Below are 20,629 nucleotides of genomic sequence, written 5' to 3' on the forward strand. Positions count from 1 at the left end.
GACCACGTGGTCACCGGCTTTGAGGAATGCGGTGGAGGTCGGCCTCCTTGATGCGTCCGTGCTCGGATCTCTTTCTGACTTTGCCTCTCTACCTTCTCCTCAATCTTCCTTCCCCTTCACTCTCTCGCCACCCGGCACATTGTCATATAGCGTTATCACTCATCCTTCATCACCTCCCACTAGGCCCAGGGGTCGCCAGAGCAGGATCAGAGACCCCAAACAAGGTGAGTGATGTGCTTTCATGCAGCCTGATCTGCGTGAGAAGAGGAAGGCAAGGATGAGGTTGTAGTGCGGCGGGGTGGCGAACATGAGGTGGTATGTTCAGGGATGTCCTCGCCTCGCCGCTAGTCCGCCTTGGTTCTTCACTCCCCCTTTCACCCACTCCAAAGAGTGATGGAGCTGCCGGAAAGAGCAGGCGCAGTGGTAGCCTCCGTTCTCGTCAGCTTTCTCGGCCTCCTATCTTTCAGCACTTCTCACATCCTCCTTCCTTCCTTTCCTCTTCCCCGGCTCTGGGTAGCCTTGGCTCGCACTCATCCCCCCACTCGTTGTTCGACTCGCGCGTCGTCACGGCCAGGCGCACTCGCTCCTACCTCAAACAAGGGTGGACTTCTGTACTACTGATCTCTATGCCTTATCACCACCCTCATGCCAGAATAAGCTGACAGACCAGTATACGCTCCCAGGGGAGTACCTCTAGTGTGGTCCCAGCTTTCGCGAGATCGCTCAAGACAAGCGTCAGTGTCTCTTCTCCCCCTCTTTAACCGTTCTGTCTTCCTTCCTCCCCATCACCTCAGTGGAGAGTCGCTGATGAGTAGTCTTCACATACCAGCGATAAGCCTGTATACCTTCACGGTCGATGGAGAGGAGAGGAGCCCAGCAGGTCGGTCAACATCATGCGGGTTGGTGCGGGTTAGCTCCCTTGGTCGTGAGCTGATATCGGACAGATCTTCCAGCCTTCCCTCTTCGATACCCATTCAGCATACTGACGCCTATCATGTCATCTCCCATGCCTACCGGGCACTTTCGTTTAAGCATGAAGACTCGAGTTACTAGTCCGGAGGAGGAGGCCGAGGCCGAGGTGGATGATCGCGATTTCCAGTTCACGCCTTATGAGCTAGGTGCTGGAGGTACGTCTTTCATCCCGGGCTGCTAGATCACGCTCTGATTGCTTCTGATCTCACGTGCAAACTGCAGCTAAAAATTCAGGTCGTGCCCAACCCATCTACAAGCGCCCCACTGCCCCTTCCTATCCGCCCGGGAAGCCAAGTCAGCCAATGGCACCGCCTGCCTCAAAGCCTGTCCCTCCCTACAATCCACAACGTTCCTCCAACGCCCCGTCTATCGCAATGTTCCCCAGGACGAACCAAGCCCGAAATGGTCATGCCCCCTACCTCCATCCTGGTCCCTTTGGTCCATCCCACCAAGACGCCCCCGACGCCCGCCCGGAACGGAACTTCCGCCCCAATCCAGCTTCATCGCATCATCAGAATCCCCTACCACCAGCGAGGCAGACAGCAAATCGGACGCGGTCACACTCAGTAGCCACCTCAGGAGAGCATATTGCAGAGGATCCGGTCGACATCGCTGCCGCGTCTCGCTCACGAGCGAAGACGCCCACTCCGAGCAAGGTGCAGTCTACTCCAAACCGCAGTCGGTCAAACACGTCGAACGGTCACTATCCTTCTCATCCAATGGCCGAATCTCGGAACGATAATACGATGATGACTCCAGCTCGACGCGAAGCGCCTCCGGACCAGCTCACTCCACTTCCCACGTCAAACTTCTTCGACAACATCGAAAACAGAGAGTTCAACGATTCTCCTTCTGAGCCACTTCCCATCATACGTCCGACCTACCAAAGGCGCCCGTCCGTCTACAGCAATCAGGCTCAACACCCCACCACAGCCTTGCCTACTCCGCGGCGGCCCGATTCTCCTCCTGCCGACTACAGGGCGAGTGTCGCCTCCTTTCGACCTCCATCTCCGATTCAACGCCCTCGGTCGTCTTTCGCCGAGACCGCGGCGGCGATGGAGCGAAAGTTGTTTGAGGGCGAGGAGAAATGGAAAAGAAGCGTGAGTGAGGCCGTGCTTAATGGGAGGTACGGACACAAAGCTGATAAGGCAGGAGAAGGAGAATGAGGAGATCACTAGGAAGTGGGCGGAGGAGCAGACGAAGAGCGCACAGCTTATGCAGGAGGTCGAGGAGGCTCGCGAGCAGATCAAAGAGAAAGAGAGGCGGGAGAGTGAAATCCGAGAAAGTAAGCGCCTGTCGCTGGCGAATGCAACCAGGGCCATTGAGGCCATCAAAGCCAAGTGAGTACCTTCTGCCTCCATATCAATGAGAGATCTCAGCTGATGAGCAGAGCGGAGCAGGTCGACCGAGACCATCAGGCGCTCCTGGCCATACCCAAGCCTGCTGCACTGCAGGAGTTCGATGAGCTCAAAACACGCTATACGGAGGTGACCTCGGCTATGCAGGCGGTCATGCCCCCTACTCCCTCTGGATCGCAAGACGAGAACCAGGAGAACCAGCAACATTCACTCTGTACGTCGATCGCCTCGATCTGGATATGGAATGTAGCTGACCGGACAGCCTATAGATCCCTGCTCGCTGCCCACGAAGATGCCACTCGCCGAGCCAAGGACGCTGCCTCACTGGCCAGACAGGCGGCGGAAGAGCTCGTAAAGGCTGAGCATGAGAACAAGACGCGCGAGTTACCGTCTTCGCTGAAGAGATCGAAAGGAGCTTACGACAGTGCGGGCCGATGCCATCACTCTCAAGTCTGATCTCCACCTCGAGCGCGTCAAGAACGAGGCAGAAGTGGACAGAGTGTAAGCTCCTCTATTTAGTATGGCCGAGGAGTATACGTGGCTAACGATACAGTCGGAAGATTCAGGAGGACTACGTGTCATCTCGCAAGAAGTGGAGTGACGACCTCCAGGACACTGAGCGGAGGATCAAGGAGTGAGCTGCTTGTTTGCGCCGTGGTTGTCCATGCTGATGAGTCAGGATGCGAGCGGACTACCACCAGAAGTTGCCGGAGCTCGAGACTTTGATTGCTGCAAAGACTCTTAGCAAACATGAGCTCGACACCAAAACCAAGGAGTAAGTGCCTTCCCGGCCGTTAATGCATTCCCAAACTGACAGCCAGATGCGAGGCATTCCAAATCAATCTCGAGAGTCTTCAAGCGCACGCCGATCACCTACAAGATAACCTCGACAAAGCCATCGAGTACCTGCAGCGCGCTGGGGTCGCCGATGAGGATGGGGCGGTCAACGAAGAAGCGATCGAGAATTATCAGACGCTCAAGGAGGAGTACGAGAAGGAAGCAGAGGATCTGCGGCAAGCTCTGCACAAGCTTGCCCAGGAGCACAGCACGTGAGTCGACTTTGTGTCCAGGCGAATCGTCAAGCTGATGGGCAGTGCGGCGGAGAAGATCGCCGGACTGGAGGACAACGTTGCCAGGCAGGAGAAGGACCTGGAGGGCGCTGCTCTTCGGGAGCAAAGCTCGCAGGAAGCCGCAGATGAGGTGTTCCTGCTCCGGACTAGGGTGGTGGAGGTCGAAGCGGAGCTCAAGGCCGAGAAAAGCAAGGTAGAGGCGCTTGAGCGTGGCGATCAGACAATGGGCAGAGAGGTGCAGGTTAGCATACTTATATCTCCGCCTCTCCTCCAAAGGTACGGTCAGCTGACTGAGCAGAGTATGCAGAACCAACTCAATCTTGCGAATGCCACCGAGACTAAGATGCGAGCTACCATCGATACCCACATTGTCAGTCCGAACCCTCAGTCCTGGCAGATGTATCAAGCTGACTCATTAGGCGGGCGCTAGGAAGTCCGAAGTCGAGATCAAGAGCCTCAAGGACAAGCTTGCATCGCTGGAGCAGCAGATTAAGCAGCAGGTGAGCAACTCCCAACTTCTCTTACTGAGCGACTCGACTGACTCTCGCAGAAAGCCACCTCGCCTGTCTCGGCCGGCGTCGAGCGGGAGCTCCGGGCTCAGGTATGTCGTCCTCTCACTTGATGCGTACGGCGCTGATCATCAGCTTGCTAAGTCCCGTGAAGAGATTGTGACGTTGAATGCGGGCATCGCTAGTCTCGAGTCGGACGTCATGGGCGCAGAAGAAGGCGAGACTATGCGCAAGATGGAGATTGAGGGGCTAATTGCTACTGTGAGTGCTGTCGTCAAGTGCTGGTGCAAGGTAGCTGATTCTTGCAGAAGCAGAGACTGGAGTCGGAGCTGCAGGAGGCCAAGGACCAGCTCGAGATCGCCGGCGTAAGTGCATGGCACTCTTCCGGTCCTTCGAATCCAGAGCTGATCATCAGAGCACACAGGCTGTCCAAGCTTCCACTACCGAATTGGAAGACAGGATTGCCGGTCTCGAGGAAGAGAATACCAAGCTGCGCAAGGCGGCAGCGGAGAACGATGATGATGTCGAGGAGAGGTATCATATGGACCAACTCGTGAGCGAGTCCGCCCAGGAAAGACGTTGGGTTGAAGCGGAGCTGACTACACAGACTGCGAACGAGGCCAGTGAGTGCCCGCCATACTCGTTGGGATTGTAGCTGACTCGTTGCAGAAGCTATTCAGATCGCCCTGAAGATGTCGGAAGGTGAGTGATCAGCTGACCATTCTACTGGTAACGTCCAGAAGGCTGCGAGACTGAAGCTGACCGGTATAGCGGTGTATGCTGAACGCACCAGAGACAAGGGTAAGCGCTTTTGGTATATCGAAGACTGATAGCTGATGGTGCAGATGATGAGCTATCCAAGGTATTGCCTCACCTGATTCGAGAGGGACCCTTTCTGACGGACTTAGCTGAGGAAGACCGTCGAGGGAATCAAGAAGGACCTCAAAGCCACCCAGAAGGTCAACCGGGATCTGCAGAAGCAGAAGGAGGCGGGCGCGGGCTCGCCTCTGACCTCCCCTCCGCCATCCCATCAGGTATGTTGTGCACCCAGCGCCAATCTGATCCGCTAATGTTCAGAGCTGACACCGCAGGCGAGTCCCGACAAGACCTCCGCCGCTGGTCCTTCGAAGCCATCCACCTCGAGCAGCAAGACGAGCGACTCGACTGCCGCCTCCGGACGAGTCACCAAGAAGATCCGCTTCGACGTACCTACTCAAGATAACGAGCCGAAGGGATCGAGCAAGATGACGACTGCCTCATCCTCGTCGCGGCCGAAACAGACGCTCGCTCAAGATATTGCGCAGCACAGCGACCCCATCCAAACCCTCAGCAGTCCCAGCCAGCCCATCGCCGGCTCGTCCAACTCCGCTTCGGTCGCTGCTGCAGACACTGCGGGACGCTCTACTGGGGGAAAGAACAAGCTGAACGCCAATGGAAAGGTATGTTTCTTGCCAGGAGCAGAGCTGATGCCCAGCGCCGATGTGTTGATTCGGAGGACGATGATGTATACGCCCCTCCCAAAGCCAGCACCAAGAAGACCCCGGGCAACAAGAAGACCGCCAAAGCGTCCGGATCGAAAGCCGCCGCCACCAAGAACAATGCCAAACCTGCGGCCGCGTCAACCGACCGCCAGACTCGGGCCACCTCTCGGACGCCCTCCTTCTCGCAGCTACCGCCGGCATCGTATCCGCTCCCGCCCGTCACCCAAAACCCGTCAAAGACTCGGCCCGATCGCGGACGCAAGCCGGCGAAAGTCCAGGAGGAGGACGAGCTGGAGGAGGATTGAGCATTGGGGCGCAGAGTAATGAAGGTTGTACGGCAAGTGTACATAGAGGGAGTGCGAGTAGTCATTTCATGTGCTGGGCGTTATCATGTGCTGGAAGAAATGTGTAGGAGGGAGGAGCTAGCTATCATGTCTCTGTATATATCATGCATCAGTTGTACATACGAACGTCCGACTCCACATTGCACTTGGCAGCGCAGACGAATACACTCATGCTGGGTCCAGGACGACGATGGAAGATACACTGCATGAGATCCCGGAACCTTTTAAGCCCCGTTTGATCTACCTCTATGCTTCCCGCCTGCCGCTCACACCGCGGGTTGTCTTCTCCAAGAAACGCGCACAATCGACAATCAGCTGCTCCCGATCCCACTCCCCTCTTGCTTTCCATATCCGCCCAAACAGTCCCGCCCGGAGGTGCTCCAGCTCCTCGATTGTGAAGCTCTTGGTGTCACGAGTGAGGGCTTCCCTGAGCATGCGGAACTTGTCTGCCGGGAGGACAAAATCAGGATAGACCGGAGCGGGTGGAACGGGTTGGGATGAAGGGCCGGCCATGGGAGCTGGGACGGAGGGGCCCGATTCGGACGCTGAGCCGGAAGTGGGAACGGATAGGCTCGATTCCTGTGGCTCGACAGCGATGGCTGGAGTTTCCGCCGATGATGTCTGCGTCGAGGTCTCTCCTTCTCCCTCCACCCGAACCCGCTTCTCGGTATGCCCATCCTGTACGCCATCCGTCATTTCCACGTCCTCGCCATCCTCCCTTGCCCTCTTCTTGCCCTTATCAACCACTTCTACCTCCTTCTCCCCCTGATCTCCCTCCTTCTCCTTACTCCGCAGCTTCTCCCTATCTTCCCGCCGCTTCTGCATGCGTTCCGCATACGCGTCAAACTCGGGCATCCACCTCGGATCAAACTCCGCCACATGGAGATACGCATGGCTGACCAACTCTGCCACTTTGGTCTGCCGGTCGACATCTCCTAGCTTGTCCGCATTCGCCTTGATCTTGTCCACGTCCGCGAGGAAGTCGGACGGACGGCAGTACTTGTGCTTGGCGAGCCGACGGGCGAGGGTGTCGGTGTCGACGTCATGTGGCGTCCAGTCTGGACCGGAGGGGGTAGTAGTGGCAGTGATGGTGGTAGTGGGGAGTGTGGAGGGAAGGTCGGTGATTGCCGAGGAAGTTTGGGTAGGAAATAGCGCCTGACCGGACGATGTCTGTTGGCTTCCCGCTTCCGTGGAAGAAGTGAGGGGTTGCGAGCTCGACATGGCGATGTCAAATGCGGGGGGCTCCAGCTCGGCGAGAGGAAGTGATCGGGTCCGGGTCATAGCGAAAGGTGTGCTGCCCTGAGTGGCCGGGGTGATCTCAAGCATGGGCACGTCGACGGTGGGGTCCGTCTCGGCCGGCGCTGCTGCAGCCTCTGCAGCCATTTCCGCTGCGCGCTGCACGAGCGCTGCGTGTACAACAAAAGCATCCTCCTGAAGGCATCAGCAACGTTCCAGAGTCTTCCTCGATGACTACTCGTCTCCCGGCGCTGCCTGGTGAAAGACACCCAGTAACGAGTCCCAGCGATAACAGATGGAAGCTTACCTTGACACTCAGCACGATTCGCTTATACTTTCTCCCAAACTCAGCCACCAGCGACGTGAAGCTCAACACCATCATATTCCTCGCATTCAAATCTCGCTCGCGCTCCTTTGCTACTTCTGCCTCGGTGGGCAGGCGCGCCGGAAGTGGGGGAGCGAGGGGTAATTGCTCGAGTACGCGTGGCCGGCGAGGGAGGGCGTCGGGCCACGATGATGGAGGTAGAGCGATCTGGGCGAGGAGGGGAGCAAAGTAGGCAGTACGCTCGGCCTGAGGGGTCAGCTACACTCCGACACTACAACATTGCCGGATTGGGCAAGGAGGGATGGGAAGAAACGAGTCCGCCATCCTCGGATCGAATTATAGAGGCAGGGAAGTGTTGGCTCACTTCAGTCGGCAACTCCAGCATCACCTCACTTTCCATCTCCCAGCCAAACCAACTCCGGACCTCTCCGTCCAGGTTCTCAGTCTCCGCCACTCCCAGCAGCAGCACCGGCTCGCTAGGCGCGATACCATCCAACAAGGACTTGAAGGTCGACTTGGCGCTGTCCGATAAAGTGGCGGACCACGAAACAAGGGAGGGGATGTAGAGGATGGACGGCTGGTGTCGCTTCGCTTCGATGAAGAGCTGTACGAGGGCTGCTTCGACGGTCTACAGTGGTCAATTGAAGTTCACAAAAGTAGTCGTCCGAGCAAGAAGCTCGGTCGAGACTGGCAGAGAGAGAAGAAGACAGTAGACCAGTAGAGGCGGATCGAAGACAGCGGACTTACTCGGCTAGAATCTCCCAGCAAGACTCCAAGATCAAAGTTCTGTACGTGGAACCCCTCAAGATGATGCAAGATCGCCGGACCGAGGTAGGCCTGCCCCATCCCGCTTTGGCCAGTGACGAGTAGACGAGGGCGGTAGGTGCGCATCTTGTCGAGGTCTGAAGTGTGAGCTGATCCTCTTCGTCAAAATTAGTTCGTTGGCCGCCGACTCCGCTATCGCCGTAAAGTGCTCTCAACCTGCCCACTACTTGCTCCGCCTCCACCTCGAGCTCCTGAAGAGCATATCCCACCTCCCTGCCCCCGCATCGCTCAATGATCTGGATTTTCCAGCCGATCGCAGAACTCACTCTGCAGTATCTCAGCCCCCTCGAACCCCGCGCCATCCTCCTCCCACATCGCCTCCTCCAACGCCGTGGTGCTCTTATGCCTCGGCAAGACTTCATCTACCGCCTTCTTGAGCCGATCAAGCGGGGCCGAGAGAAGCGGAACGAGGTGCGGGGCGAGAGGGACAGCAGTGGATGTTGTGCTTCGAGCTGAGGATGGGACTATTTCTGAAAGGATCAGCGAGGTCCTACTTTTACTGAGCCGCGCAGAGGCGTTGAGGAACGGTCGGTTCGGGCATGAACATGTAGAGCTTGACTCACTCTTGACAGACATCAGAAAGTCCTTGGCCTGGACGCGTATACTGCCCGTATCGAGCAAATACCGATCGCTAGACTTGTAAATCTGGGGGTATCGTCTCTGAATAGCGTTCAAGGCGGCTTCGGTGCAGAGTGCCTGTGGGATCAGCTCTGATTTCTGCGGCGCTTCCTGATCATCCACCCTGTTCCCTCCGACCACCGCCCTTCTCATTCCAGTCCAGCCAGCAGGAGCCGTAGCTTGTCTCCTCGAGCGTCCCCAGAAGCGGATCATCACCGCCCGGAAGACACTAGATCCAGCAATGACGGTCCTCCACAGTCATTACTTCGGCCTCGTCCCGCTCTCCACGCCATCGATCTTTTTCTCTTCCTTCACACCCTCCTTGCTCATCGACTCCGACCAGAACCAAGCCTTAGTACTCACCCGCATATCCGCTCCTCCATACCCCTTCGTAGCCCCCGCCAACATCTCTACCACCCCTTCCTCCAAGGGCGGATCCCAGACCCTCGTATTGATCTTGATAATCTTCTTTCGGGCCTCCTTGTTGGGTAAGGGAAAGTAGAATTCACGGTCGAATCGTCCTGGACGGCGCAGGGCGGGGTCGACCGAGTCGGGGCGATTGGTAGCTCCGATGACAATGACTTGGCCTGCGGGGTCAGCGTCGGCCCCCGAAATTTCCTTAGGAGTAGAGACAAGGAACCGTGGAATATAACATGCTGAATGCGGGGCAGCCTGGGAAGCAAAGTACCGCTCGCAGACCAGGGGCGGCTGCGTGCCGGGCCATGACTCGAGGGCGCCAGTAAACCGGAGAACTGGCATAGGCGAAACCCGACGACTTACCTCTTCCGTCCATACCATCCATCAAAGCCAATAAGGTCGATACCAGACTGGCATGGATCTGATCCTGCTTCGAGCTTCGCACGGGCGCCAAACCTATTTGTCAGCTCCAGCTACTGCTTCCTCTTCTTTCCCCCAAATCTCGTTCTCCTTGACTATCCGCTTTACCATCTCCTCCGCCCTCTTTGTCCAGTACTCCGCTGGTCTGCTCCTCCCCGTTTTTGGCTCTGATCCCGACGTCTGAACCCAAATAACCGTCCCGCAGTCCCTGCTTCTGCGCCAGGTCGCCGGCCTTACTCATGCCAACTTTTCCACGTCGCCCTCTCCCCGTTCCTTGTCTCCGCACACAGTGAAAATATGGCGCCACTCACCGTCAATCTCGTCGAAAAAGATGATACTAGGCTGCGCCGCCCTCGCTTCCTCAAACAACATCCGGAGCTGCCTCTCCGCCTCGCCCACCCATTTCGAAAGCACATCGGCACCTTTGCGCATGAAGAAGGCTGCGGGGTCAGCGGGCTTTTGCAGTATTGAAGAAGTTTTGAGTGGGGTGGAGGAGGGATGGATTCGAGTTGCTGGACGATGTTGGCGTCGAGGATGGGAGGAGGTTGAGGGCAAGAAGGTGCAGGAACCGAGGCGAAAGCACTTCCGCGGTCTACCGAACATGCAGAGGGAAGAGCTCATAGGAAGTGTGGTGACTTACAGATCTTGGTATTGCCATTACTGCACGAAGCCGCCAACGCCCTCGCCAGGAGTGTTTTACCTGTATATCAGCAATGGTACAGGAGCAGAGAAGGTCCGGAGGCATAGCAGAAGCCGAGTATTGGCGCAAGAGGGCGTAGCAGGATGGAGGTGGATGCTCGGAATACAAGCAAGCGCAAAGCTCAGCCCGCGGCCGGTCGCGCACACGCAGCCGGGTAGAGGAGCGGCGGAGCAAAATCACCGCTCGACCAGCAAAGTAGGAGAAGGAGACATACCTGTTCCTGGTGGACCGTGAAATAGAACGCCCCTAGGCGGGGTGATCCCGAACTGCTGGAACACCTCAGGATAGAGTAGAGGGAGAGCCACCATTTCTTTGAGCTGGTCGATGTCTGCAAGTCAGCGGTGCTCTCATCATTCGGCAGCAATGATCAGACTGAGCGTATCGGAGGGAGAGGAAAGTGGACGAAAAGGAGTGAAATGATGAGCCCAGGTGAATGGGCTGCCACCCGCCTGAAGAAAGAAGTCCATCAAAGCCTCGGAAAGGCAAGAGTAGACTCACGTCCGTCCAAACCACCGACATTGTCAAAAGTGACATTCATGTCCACTCCGAGCGGGTCCGCATCTGCTGTAGCTGCCCGAGTCAGCTCAAGTCATGTTTTCACCTTTCAAGAGTCCGCTAGGCCGCTGGTGGGGAATCCAGATGTTCGTCTCCTTCTCCTATCGGGAGTTCACTTCAATCCCCTAGCGGTCCCAACAGCTCTCCTCCCCTCCTCCCGATCACGGCCAGACATCTCCTGACTCCAGCCTGCATCTTCCCAATCTCACAGAGCCATGTCGTCTCCGACCCCGATGAAGGGAGAAGCTCAACTCACAGCTCTTGGGGTTGATCCTTCCAAAGTCCTTCACATCGGTCGGTGCCGAGACTTTTGGTCCACCGACTAGTCCTACTCCGCCTGAGGGGCCGCCCGTACCGGAAAGGGCGGAGGTGCTGGCTTTGAGGGGCGGGAGAAGGTCGTCCTGATTGTCAGTGGGGGATTCTTACGAGAAGGATGCGAGTCAAGTGGTTCGGTCTGCACTAGCGAATCGGTAAAGCCCCGGTGGGACGACACAGAGAGAGGGGGTGAAGGGGATGGGAAAGGACAAGAAAGGTCGGCAAGAGAATACAAGCAGAAGCGGAGGAAAAGCTCACAGAGTCACTACTGTCCGCACCCCCAGCCATGCCGGCCAATCCCCCACCCAATCCCCCCGCCCACCCTCCAGACCCCTTCGGCCCAAACCTCACCCCTCTCCCTCCTCCCCCTCTCGCTCCGCCCAGACCCATACCCATCCCTCCTCCGGCTCTGGCAGCTCCATTCGGCCGACTCGCCGCCTGAATAGAGTCCACCAATTCCGCCTGCCGAATCTCGGTCGAAATATCCGCTGGGGGTAGTTGATAATTGACAGGCGCACGAGTCCGGAGGTTTCGTTTAGGCCGACCACCGTACGCCTCTTCATCATCGTCAGAATCGTGTCGGGCCGGTTGGGTTCTGGTGGATCTGCGCAGGCCGCCTCCGCCTCCGTTCGTAGCGGCCGATCGGACATTGACGACCACTCTTCTCCCCCCTCCCCCGCCTCCTCCGCCGCCGCCGCCATTCCTCCTTGCCGCGGGCGCCCGACTCGACCTCGTCCTCCTTCCATACGCCATCCCGTCGTCTTCTTCATCATCATCATCGTCCTCCACATAGTCCCTCGCGAGCGGATCGTCTGACCCGTCGTGCCCACCCTCAATGTCCGACGCCCCAGATCCACCAGACTGATCAGGCTGGAAAGACTCGGCATCGGCGGAGGAGTTGCGGGATTTCGAGGGTGTAGCCGGAGCTTGAACATGAGCTTTCGATCGGGTCGCTCGACCATTCCCGAGTCCGTTTGCATAGACCGATGCGATAGGTAATTCCGGGATAGGAGCCGAAGCCATAGAGTTCCGAGATTGTCGAGGAGGGAACGATTTCCGGGGTGGGTTCGACGGGATGCCTCTTCCTGCTGCATAATCGCCTCCTTCGTCCCCGTCTCCGTCCCCATCGCCGTCCGAATCGGGATCGGCTACCCTCCTTCTCGTCGTCCGTCCACCCCTGCCTGTCCTTGCGCCAAGAACCGGACTGACCTCCTCCACCTCGGCATACCGCTGAGCGGGCTTTCGGTCCCTACTACTCCTCCGGCGCCCTTCATCCTCTAGAAGCGGAAGATGCCCGTTCGCCGCGCCGTGGACGCCAATGTCGAGATGTCCCTCGTCTTCCCCTCCATCAATCTCATCTTCCCCTTCCTCCTCATCGTCATCATCTTCGTCCTCATCCTCCGCCTGAATATGGAGTTGCTGGGCCGCTCGCTGCCCCGCTCCGCGCTGAGGCCGACCTGAGCCGCTCGCGGCGCTCCCAACTGATCCACTGTCCCCATACAGAGCTTCACGCTTGACCGTCAAGCTGATGCTGCGCCCACCTGTTCGCCCTCCATCGGGAATTCCACCTCCTCCACCGCTCGCACCGGCATTGCGGGATGAATGCCGCGTTGCCATTTCTCCTGCGCTTCCTGGAGGCGGCCCGGCTGTAGTTGGTATCTGAGCTGGAGGGACGTGCTTCCCGATCCTCAGTACGACCTTTTGCGTTTTTGCAGCGCCCGCTTGTACTGGCGGAGGAGGAACGGGCGATATGGATCCGGATCCGAGGGAGGATGAAGGTGGAGGAGGCTGGAGCGACAGATTGGCAGGATTGATCCCTATCGATCCCGAGTACTGCTGCTGTGGTTGAGAGTACTGATCCCCGTTCGAAGCGGGGAAGTATGGGTGATTCGCCGAGGGCGCAGGACTGACCGAGTACGCTTGTTGGGGATGGGGAGGAGGGTACTGCGGGACAGGCGAGACGATTGGCTGTTGCGGAGGACGCTGAGGCGACAATTGAGGTGGAGGGAGATTGTACCCACCCGATGGAGAGACAGAAGCGTAGTAATTCTGGGAAGGGACGTAAGGGCCCTGGTGTCCCTGATTAGGGTCGTGATAGGGATAAGAGGGATCGCTGGGACCGGCCTGGGCGTTATAAGCCGGATAGTAAGGCTGAGCGGGTTGCTGAGGCGGGTAGTCTTGGATAGGAGCGTAGTACGGAGACTGCCCGTGTCCACCCTGCTGCCCTCCTGGGTGGCCGTAAGGATAGTCTGATTGATTCCAGCCTTGTTCCGCCGGGCCTCGGGACATGAGGCACCCCGGGGTGCTTGTCGACCGTTAGTCGACTGCTTGCTAGCTGCACGTGGAGCTGTGCGCTATTTAAGTGAGGGATGGAGCGAGTGCTCTGTAAGATGAGTGGATGGGCAGGCAGAACGCGAATTCCGCGCAATTGTCAGCTTGAGACGCGTCGCGCACACAAGGGGAAGTGACGCGCCTAATTACCGCTAGTCGACGCGCCTAATTTTGCAGGGGCGCTGTCGCCTATCTCGCCTTAGGCCAATATTATTAGGCGCAAAGGCGACTTGCCTCTGTGGACGGCTGCGGGGACGTCGCTGAGATTATACTCTTTCAGCCTGTTCCGGAGCCCGTGGTAGATACATGTTATAGCCTGATAGGTACTCATAAGACGTTCTGTACCTCGTACGTATCCAAGCGTGATAATGACTCGAAATATTTGACCGCTGCAACTTAACTGAGAATGCGATAGCTGACGATTCAGCTTCCCTCAACTCCTCTTAGCTCGGATCACAGAACCTCAGAGTTGCGAGGTCTGCGCCGGGCCATACACCTCACTCGCAATCGCTACCAAAGATACCGTACGATGGATCCATCACAGCCATCTGGCACCGGAGAAGCGTCAAATCCTGTTCCAGCGGCGGCACAGGAATTCGATGTGGAAGATGTCGATCCGTTAGAGCAGCTGGAGGAGCTTAGGACGTATGAGGGGATCATGGCGGGTCATGTCTGGCCAATCGATCGGTCAGAGGCGGAAGCGGCTCTGTCACGGGCGGAGATGGGAGGTCAGGCTTCTACGGAGGGAGGCACAAACGGGGAAGAAGGGCCGATCCGTCGCAGAGGAAGGGGATTCGCGCACTCCCCTCCGTCCGGGTCTTTCGTTTTCATCCGCCCAGCGAGCGGTAGCACCAACCCGGTCGAAGGCTCCAGTGCCAATGGCATCGCACCGCTCCAGCCTCCCGCAGCCTCCTCATCGTCCCAACCTATTCCCGGTAATAATCCAACGTTAACGACCCTCGCAGCAGATCAGGAAAGCAGGCCTGCCAGATCGGGATCTGCTGGAAGCGCCTTTGCTCGCTTGTCCCCGTATGCTGGTCCATCGGGCTCCTCGGGTAGCGGGTCCGGAGCGGGCGTCGGGACAGGCTCGGGATCTCGAGCTCTGGTCGGCAGGTCTCACCTACTGAGCGGCAATCCGTTCACGCAAACGTCCGTCACTTGGCCCGATGGCCAACGCGGCCCATCCAGTGGGTCCAGTCGCATGCGCGCTCATCTCGGAGCTGACCGGGATCAAGATGCCCGAGGTCATCTCACCCGCGCAGAGATAACCGCAGACGCTCACGCTTTTGCGGACGCCGCCGCCAGCGCATTGAGCCGGGACGTCAGGGCAGCGCGGCGCGCTGTCACCGAGACGGCGAGGACGGCTCTGAGTGCATGGGAGGCGGTCGCAGTACAAGACGAAGCGGCAAACAGAGGTGGGGACGACGGCTTTGCTGCTGGGTATGGGACGTATGGAGCTGAGGCGCGCCCGGGAACGAGGCGGCGCAGGCGGCTACTCCAGTATGCAAGGGACGAGCTCGATCATGCGCTCAGAGACGACCTCGGAGACGATGATCATTCCGACGACGGGATGGATCTCGACGCGCCCTGGCGGAGCATGTATACGCACGATAATGGTCCTCTTCCGAATCTCGGGGACTACGGCGGAGACCATCCTTTAGGCCCGGGATACGACCTCGAGTCCGAGTCGGAGGACGAGGACGAGTATGACAACATCCCCGGGATCGGCGGTTATCGGGATGGGGCGTACGTCAGGGACCCCGAGTGGATGGCGGAAGTGGCCGAGGATGAGGGGAGGAGGCACGGGGCGATTGATCGTGGGCCATTGACTGCGAGGCAAGTGATAATGACGGAGGAAATGAGGCGGGAGGCGGAAGACCGGGCATCCCAAGACCCGCTCGACGTGATCGGTACGGCTCGGCCATCTTTCCCTCGGCGTCGGGCGGACCGTCCCCCGGGTTTCCCCTTTCAAAATTCGCCAGCTGCGGCTTCGGGTTCAGGCGCGGCCTCGGGCTCAGGGACCGGCTCGGCGGCACCGGCGGCACCGGTACCTCGAGCGCGAGTCCCACGAATGTCTCTCGGAACAGAAGAGCTCGAAGCGGAGCTAGATGCCCAGGCGCTGGAAGATGAGGAAGCGGACGAATTCGATGACGCAATCCGCAGATTGCGAGACCAAGAGCGAGCTCAGGCTGCGCGGGGAACGACGCGCGATCAAGTCAGGCAGAGATTCTCGAATATCCTCCAGGATCAGTATCCCGATCCCGAATCGAGGCCTAGCTGGATGCGGGGTATAGGAGAAGGAGCGGCAGGAGTGAGCAGGGGAGGTAACAATATGCGGAGGAGGAATATTCTTCAAGACCTTATTGCGAGGGGCCGGGCGGGCGATGCGGCTGCGTCTGCAGGGACGGGAGGTGGGGCGACGGGAGCGGCAGTCATGCGGCGAACTACGGGATCAGCGCGGACAGGACTACCGGCTACCAACCTCGACTCTGTTAATCTTATACCGCTTGTCCGGTCGACACTTCCTCTGCCCGCCAGTCAGCTCAGCACACTGGCCCGAGGTCGAGCTCGGTCAGTCGGCGCTGGCGAGGGTGAAGAAGCGGACGGACCGGCCAGCAAGCGCCGCCGGCTCGATGTGAACTCAGCTACCTCTACCACTCCGAACATCCCGTCTCGGCCGACCTACCTCTCCCACTCTACGCTGGACCCCTCCATACCCCTTCCTACGGCCTTTATCGCGCCCAAACCAGGCTCCCGACTCGTCCTTACCCTCCATACCCCAACATCACTCCCCTCTACGGTCTCCTCCTCGGCACCATCATCCGCTCCCCCCGCCACCGCCCTCGCCACCGCTTCTGCTTCTGCTGCCGCGCCCTCGCCCTCGTGGCCCCTCATTACCTTCACCTCCCATCCTCCCGCTACCAACACCGACGACGACGCCGCCCTCCTCCGTACGTCCATCTCCATCCCCCAGGGCGCCGGGGTATACTACTACGAGTGCAAGATCATCGCCTCGGGTCCGGAGGGGTACATGTCCCTCGGATGGGTATTGGCGGGCGTACATACGGGCCGGCTGGTCGGGTGGGATATAGGTAGTTGGGGCTGGCATGCGGATGATGGGCGATGCTTTGAGGGGAGTGGGATGGGGCGCGCGTTTGGAGAGGGGTGGGGAGGTGAGTTCTGTTTTCCGTCTCTTGTTGGGCGAGGGGTACCATCAGATCATGTGGAAGCCTGGAGGTCAGGGGTCTTCCATCTTTGCGGATCGTGAGACTGAATGGGTCGGGGAGCGGTGCTTCAGGCTTTGTGGTTCACACACTGTGGATATCAGCTAATCATACAGTGGGTGACACGGTCGGCGCTGGAGTCGACTTTACCACTCGCAGATCATTCTTTACCAAAAATGGCAAGCTTATCGGTGAGTTCAGCATCCGGTCATGTTACCCTTCCCCACGCCTACTACCCCAGTCTTCTCAGTCCCTGGCCGAAACCTTTCCAAGATGCCCCTAGTCATCTCACACCATCTGTCTTTCCTGCGAAATAGCTGATATCCCCAGGCCACGCATTCAAGGAGCTCCCCCTCTCTGGCCTCTACCCCGCCATCGGTCTCCGCAACCCAGGCGAAAGCATCGCCGTCAACCTCGTCGGGCCCTTCATGTACGACATCGACGCGTACACTCTGCGTATCCGGACGGGCGTCCTGGAGGAGATGCGCTCGCGTGCTGTCCGGGCCGTACCGATGATCCCCAGAGTCCGCTTCTGGGCGCCCAAGAAGCCGGAAGAGCAATTCGGGATGGGGATCAAGTTGGAGGAGACACTCCCTGGTCAAGCTCCCGAGGCTCCACCAGTCACGGTCCCGCCTGGCCAGCGTGGTCCGGCTCTGTCGATAGCCATCCCGGGATCGTTGGCGGCGGCGCAAACGAGTCAACAGGGAATGATGGCGGGCGCGGCCCAAGATGCGCAGGCAACCACACACGGCCGGACCCTGGCTCAACTTGCCGAGGTGGCCCAGCGGAACCGGGCTGCTCAGCGGGCTGCCAGCGCCTCCCCGGCGACGGCCTCAGCTGCTACACCTGCGGCGGCCCCGGCATCGGCACCTCCTGCTTCTGGCGCGCCCGCTCCCGCCGCTGAAGCGGATCTGCCCCATCCAAGCTATCGGGCTCAACTCGCTTTCGTTCTCAACCACCTCGGTCATGCGGGACACGATAAGGTCCGAGCCCTCATACTCCGGGATATCGCTAAACGCGTACACGCATCAACCGCTCGAGCCGGCGCAGCTGCCACGAAGGCATCCTCTGACGATGTTCCAGGCGAGGCGCCTCCCGCCGACAGCCCAAGCGAAGCGCCCTCTGCCGATCCTCCCAAGCCCGGCCCGACCATCGCAACCGGCGCACCGGTTCTCGGCGCAGCAACGGCCTTTACACCAGGTAATGAAGCGGCTGCACAGCGGAAACGGATCGACAACATCGCCTCGGTGCTGTTCCGCGGCGGAATGCTGCGTGGTCCACCTGGGTGGCTGCAGGGTATGGGTGCGGGAGGACTGGAAAGGCGGGTCAAGATCTCGAATTTGGTATCTCTCGCTCAGAAGGCGGGGGACGCTGCTTCATCTGTCGAGAAGGAGGGTCAACCGAGCGAGTCACATACACCGCCAGGATCCGGAGAGGAGGATGGGATGGAGGTGAATGAGGAGGCTATCAAGCTGGGAAGGGAGCTGCTCGTCACTGCCAGAGAAGAAAAGTGGGACGCGGAAGAAGTCGCGATGCTGAACCAGGCGTTTGCGCTGGTTTGCGGGATAGACAGCGCGGCTGGTGGAGCAGCAGGTGGGCAGGAAGGAGATGTATGGGCCAAGAGGCGGGCAGAGTGGAGTGAAGAGTTGAGGCTTGTACTGCGCCGTGAGTCTTCTTCCTCGTCTGGTTGTAGACTAGAGATCTGGCCGAAGTGGGCTGAATGAATGCTGATCAAGATAGGCAAATGGGGCATGTCAGACCACTCTTTCCTTCACAACTTGATCCGATACTCGCATGCCCTCACCGATGCCGTGTCGGCTGTGGATGGTAAAGGGGCGTTTGTCCGAGTGGGGGAGTTCCTCGAGGGGTATGGGATGAAGGAGGGAGATAAGAAGGGGAAGGGGCAAGATAAGGGGAAGAGGAGGGAGGTGGATGATGGGGATGTCGAGGTGGGGGATAAGGAGATGGTGGAGGTGGCGTAGAGCTGGGTTCGGATACGACTCCTGCTGGTTCTTTGAAAGAGCTAGGGCCGGAGGGGATAGAATTGGGATTCCATGTATATGTTGTCAAGTTGGGTGAGCTAACGTACATCGATCCACTGACCCGCTCCCTTCTGCCGAGCTTCGGTTGACAAGCTGATGATGTACTTCCCCAAAGGGCCGGATGAGGCACACCGTGCGCTCATAGCCTCTCAAGAAATGCTTATCTCTGACCGGATCAAGATCAAATCCGCTGAAGATGAATAGAGGGTATGGAGTATGCATTGACAGAGTAATCCACATCTCAATTGGACATCAGACATCAACCCAACTCAGCCTAGTAACCCCGCATTCCTCTTCAGGACCGACTTCAGAGTCCGCAGCTTCGAAGTCAGGCTGTTCTGCGTCGTCGGCTTCTTGGTCGACCTCGCCGACGCCTCTTCCGACTGCCTCCCCGACATGTAGTACAGCCCAGCGCCACCTGCAACAGCAGTCGCCGCCAAGCCCGCCATCGCCATCCACGGGTGCTCGCTCACCGCATCGGCCGCGCACGCCCCATAGGTCATTGACGCATCGAATCCTTTGTGCATCGCCTCCCCTGTCCAGTCGGCGGTGGCACTGTATGCGCTCGAGGCGAGGTCACTTGCCGCATCAAACCCAGTCTTGGCCATGCTCGATGCGCCGGAGTAGTAGGCGCTCGCTGTCTCGCCTGCGCCAGTCCACAAAGCCGAAGGAGATGGGAGTTCTGGGAGGTAGGACTGCAACCTCGCAAAGACGGCCTTGGCTGCCGCCGTCTGGGCCTGCTTCATCACGACGCCGAACGCTGCGGTACCTATATGAGGTGCGAGGCCTGGGATTCCGGTCTGGTTTGCCAGAGTCGGCATGCTGGTGGGAGTCTTGGGCGTGGTATCAGAGGTGTTGTCGGCTGGCGGATATGAGAACAACGCTGACGAAGTGGGATTGCTGTGCCAGTTGGTCGTGCAATTGTCGGTCTCGGGCACCAAGCTCAGCGGTGCGTGGGGAAACGCCACTGACATGATGAGGTGAGTATGAAGCGCGCGGGGGAGGGTGGTGAGTTCGGGTGTGCGATGTTGGTGTGATGAGCCTTGGCGATGAATGATGGAGGATGTGGTGTCGCGCGATGATGGGGGTTGAAAACGTAAAGTGAGTGGCAAGAAGAGGAAGGGGAATCGGTACTAACCCTCTTGGGGTATGGGGCTCGATGTGCTAGAAAGCTGTGCGGAATCCTTTCAAGCTCAGAGATCCTTTCGAGTGGCGAAACCCAGTCCAGTATGCTGCAGGCCTAGTCAGACTGACAGTCAATCGAGCGTCACGGGAAAGTCAAGCCTAGGCGGTGACTGACTAGGCCGACCGTTCAATTGACAGCTCTGACTACCAGGCCGTGTCCACGCAAAACGAGACAGGAATGCAACTACAAAGCAATGTGATGCATATTCAAGTCCCCAGCGTCCTCGGACCGCCTCACCGTACTCCAAGCTTCAGCACCGACCTGTGAACAGCTCTGGCCCTCGTCAAATCACCACAAAGGATACCCTCTTCTGCACGTCGTCAGTCCCCGCGTCGATAGTCCCCACGTCGACCGTCCCATCCTCCTCTTCCGAAACCGGCTTGTCAAGCTCGGCGCCAGTGATGGGGTCACGGCTCTCGTCCACCGTGCCTTCCGAGCCCTTCTCGCCCCAGAGGTAAACTCCCGCTCCGACAACGCCCCCAAAGACGGTGAGAGTGGCGGCAGCGGCAGTGGAATTCTCCAGGACAAGGCCACCGGCTTGGGAGGCAACAGAGAGGGCCGTGTCAATGACAGTATCAAACATTGTGCTCGCTGGTGTATGTGGGTAGTTGTATGATAAAGATGAAGTAAAGGAGGGGTCTGGTTTGCAGGTGGTATGGGAAAAGAGGAATCAGCGGGGAGGGGAAACCCTTATCTATCCC

At 58.6% G+C, this 20,629-nt stretch overlaps 5 protein-coding genes across 5 annotated transcripts; 2 read left to right on the plus strand and 3 right to left on the minus strand.

The window, feature by feature from the left end:
* Positions 1-393: 393 nt before the first annotated feature.
* Positions 394-5,695, plus strand: MKK02DRAFT_30679 (uncharacterized protein; the record flags this gene model as incomplete). The annotated part of the gene is made up of 26 exons (XM_053088106.1): positions 394-611; positions 671-734; positions 816-909; positions 945-1,127; positions 1,207-2,072; positions 2,125-2,312; positions 2,363-2,544; positions 2,593-2,681; positions 2,743-2,831; positions 2,884-2,964; positions 3,010-3,105; positions 3,152-3,379; positions 3,425-3,641; positions 3,699-3,770; positions 3,820-3,900; positions 3,951-4,001; positions 4,045-4,170; positions 4,218-4,274; positions 4,325-4,462; positions 4,517-4,532; positions 4,579-4,611; positions 4,681-4,710; positions 4,755-4,771; positions 4,818-4,943; positions 5,001-5,348; positions 5,384-5,695. The coding sequence occupies 26 exons, from the start codon at positions 394-396 to the stop codon at positions 5,693-5,695; spliced, it is 4,002 nt and encodes a 1,333-aa protein (XP_052941921.1).
* Positions 5,696-5,980: 285 nt separating this feature from the next.
* Positions 5,981-12,762, minus strand: MKK02DRAFT_20950 (putative TAT-binding protein; the record flags this gene model as incomplete). Its single annotated transcript, XM_053086339.1, has 17 exons — positions 5,981-6,976; positions 7,073-7,165; positions 7,278-7,541; positions 7,660-7,923; positions 8,043-8,197; positions 8,387-8,590; positions 8,684-8,816; positions 9,102-9,325; positions 9,519-9,611; positions 9,887-10,015; positions 10,216-10,275; positions 10,490-10,603; positions 10,774-10,845; positions 11,087-11,231; positions 11,404-11,816; positions 11,871-12,420; positions 12,460-12,762. 17 exons carry the CDS (start codon positions 12,760-12,762, stop codon positions 5,981-5,983), a joined length of 4,212 nt encoding a protein of 1,403 aa, XP_052941922.1.
* A 1,243-nt stretch (positions 12,763-14,005) lies between these two features.
* On the plus strand, positions 14,006-18,682 carry MKK02DRAFT_41290 (uncharacterized protein; the record flags this gene model as incomplete). The annotated part of the gene is made up of 4 exons (XM_053091506.1): positions 14,006-16,649; positions 16,817-16,891; positions 17,031-18,365; positions 18,441-18,682. 4 exons carry the CDS (start codon positions 14,006-14,008, stop codon positions 18,680-18,682), a joined length of 4,296 nt encoding a protein of 1,431 aa, XP_052941923.1.
* A 329-nt stretch (positions 18,683-19,011) lies between these two features.
* On the minus strand, positions 19,012-19,716 carry MKK02DRAFT_41291 (uncharacterized protein; the record flags this gene model as incomplete). Its single annotated transcript, XM_053091507.1, has 1 exon — positions 19,012-19,716. One exon carries the CDS (start codon positions 19,714-19,716, stop codon positions 19,012-19,014), a length of 705 nt encoding a protein of 234 aa, XP_052941924.1.
* A 395-nt stretch (positions 19,717-20,111) lies between these two features.
* MKK02DRAFT_30682 (uncharacterized protein) lies at positions 20,112-20,511 on the minus strand (the record flags this gene model as incomplete). The annotated part of the gene is made up of 2 exons (XM_053088107.1): positions 20,112-20,189; positions 20,233-20,511. 2 exons carry the CDS (start codon positions 20,509-20,511, stop codon positions 20,112-20,114), a joined length of 357 nt encoding a protein of 118 aa, XP_052941925.1.
* Positions 20,512-20,629: the final 118 nt, after the last annotated feature.

This window comes from Dioszegia hungarica (genome assembly GCF_025882075.1).
Source record: "Dioszegia hungarica strain PDD-24b-2 chromosome Unknown MKK02contig_31, whole genome shotgun sequence".
Classification (NCBI taxonomy): domain Eukaryota; kingdom Fungi; phylum Basidiomycota; class Tremellomycetes; order Tremellales; family Bulleribasidiaceae; genus Dioszegia; species Dioszegia hungarica.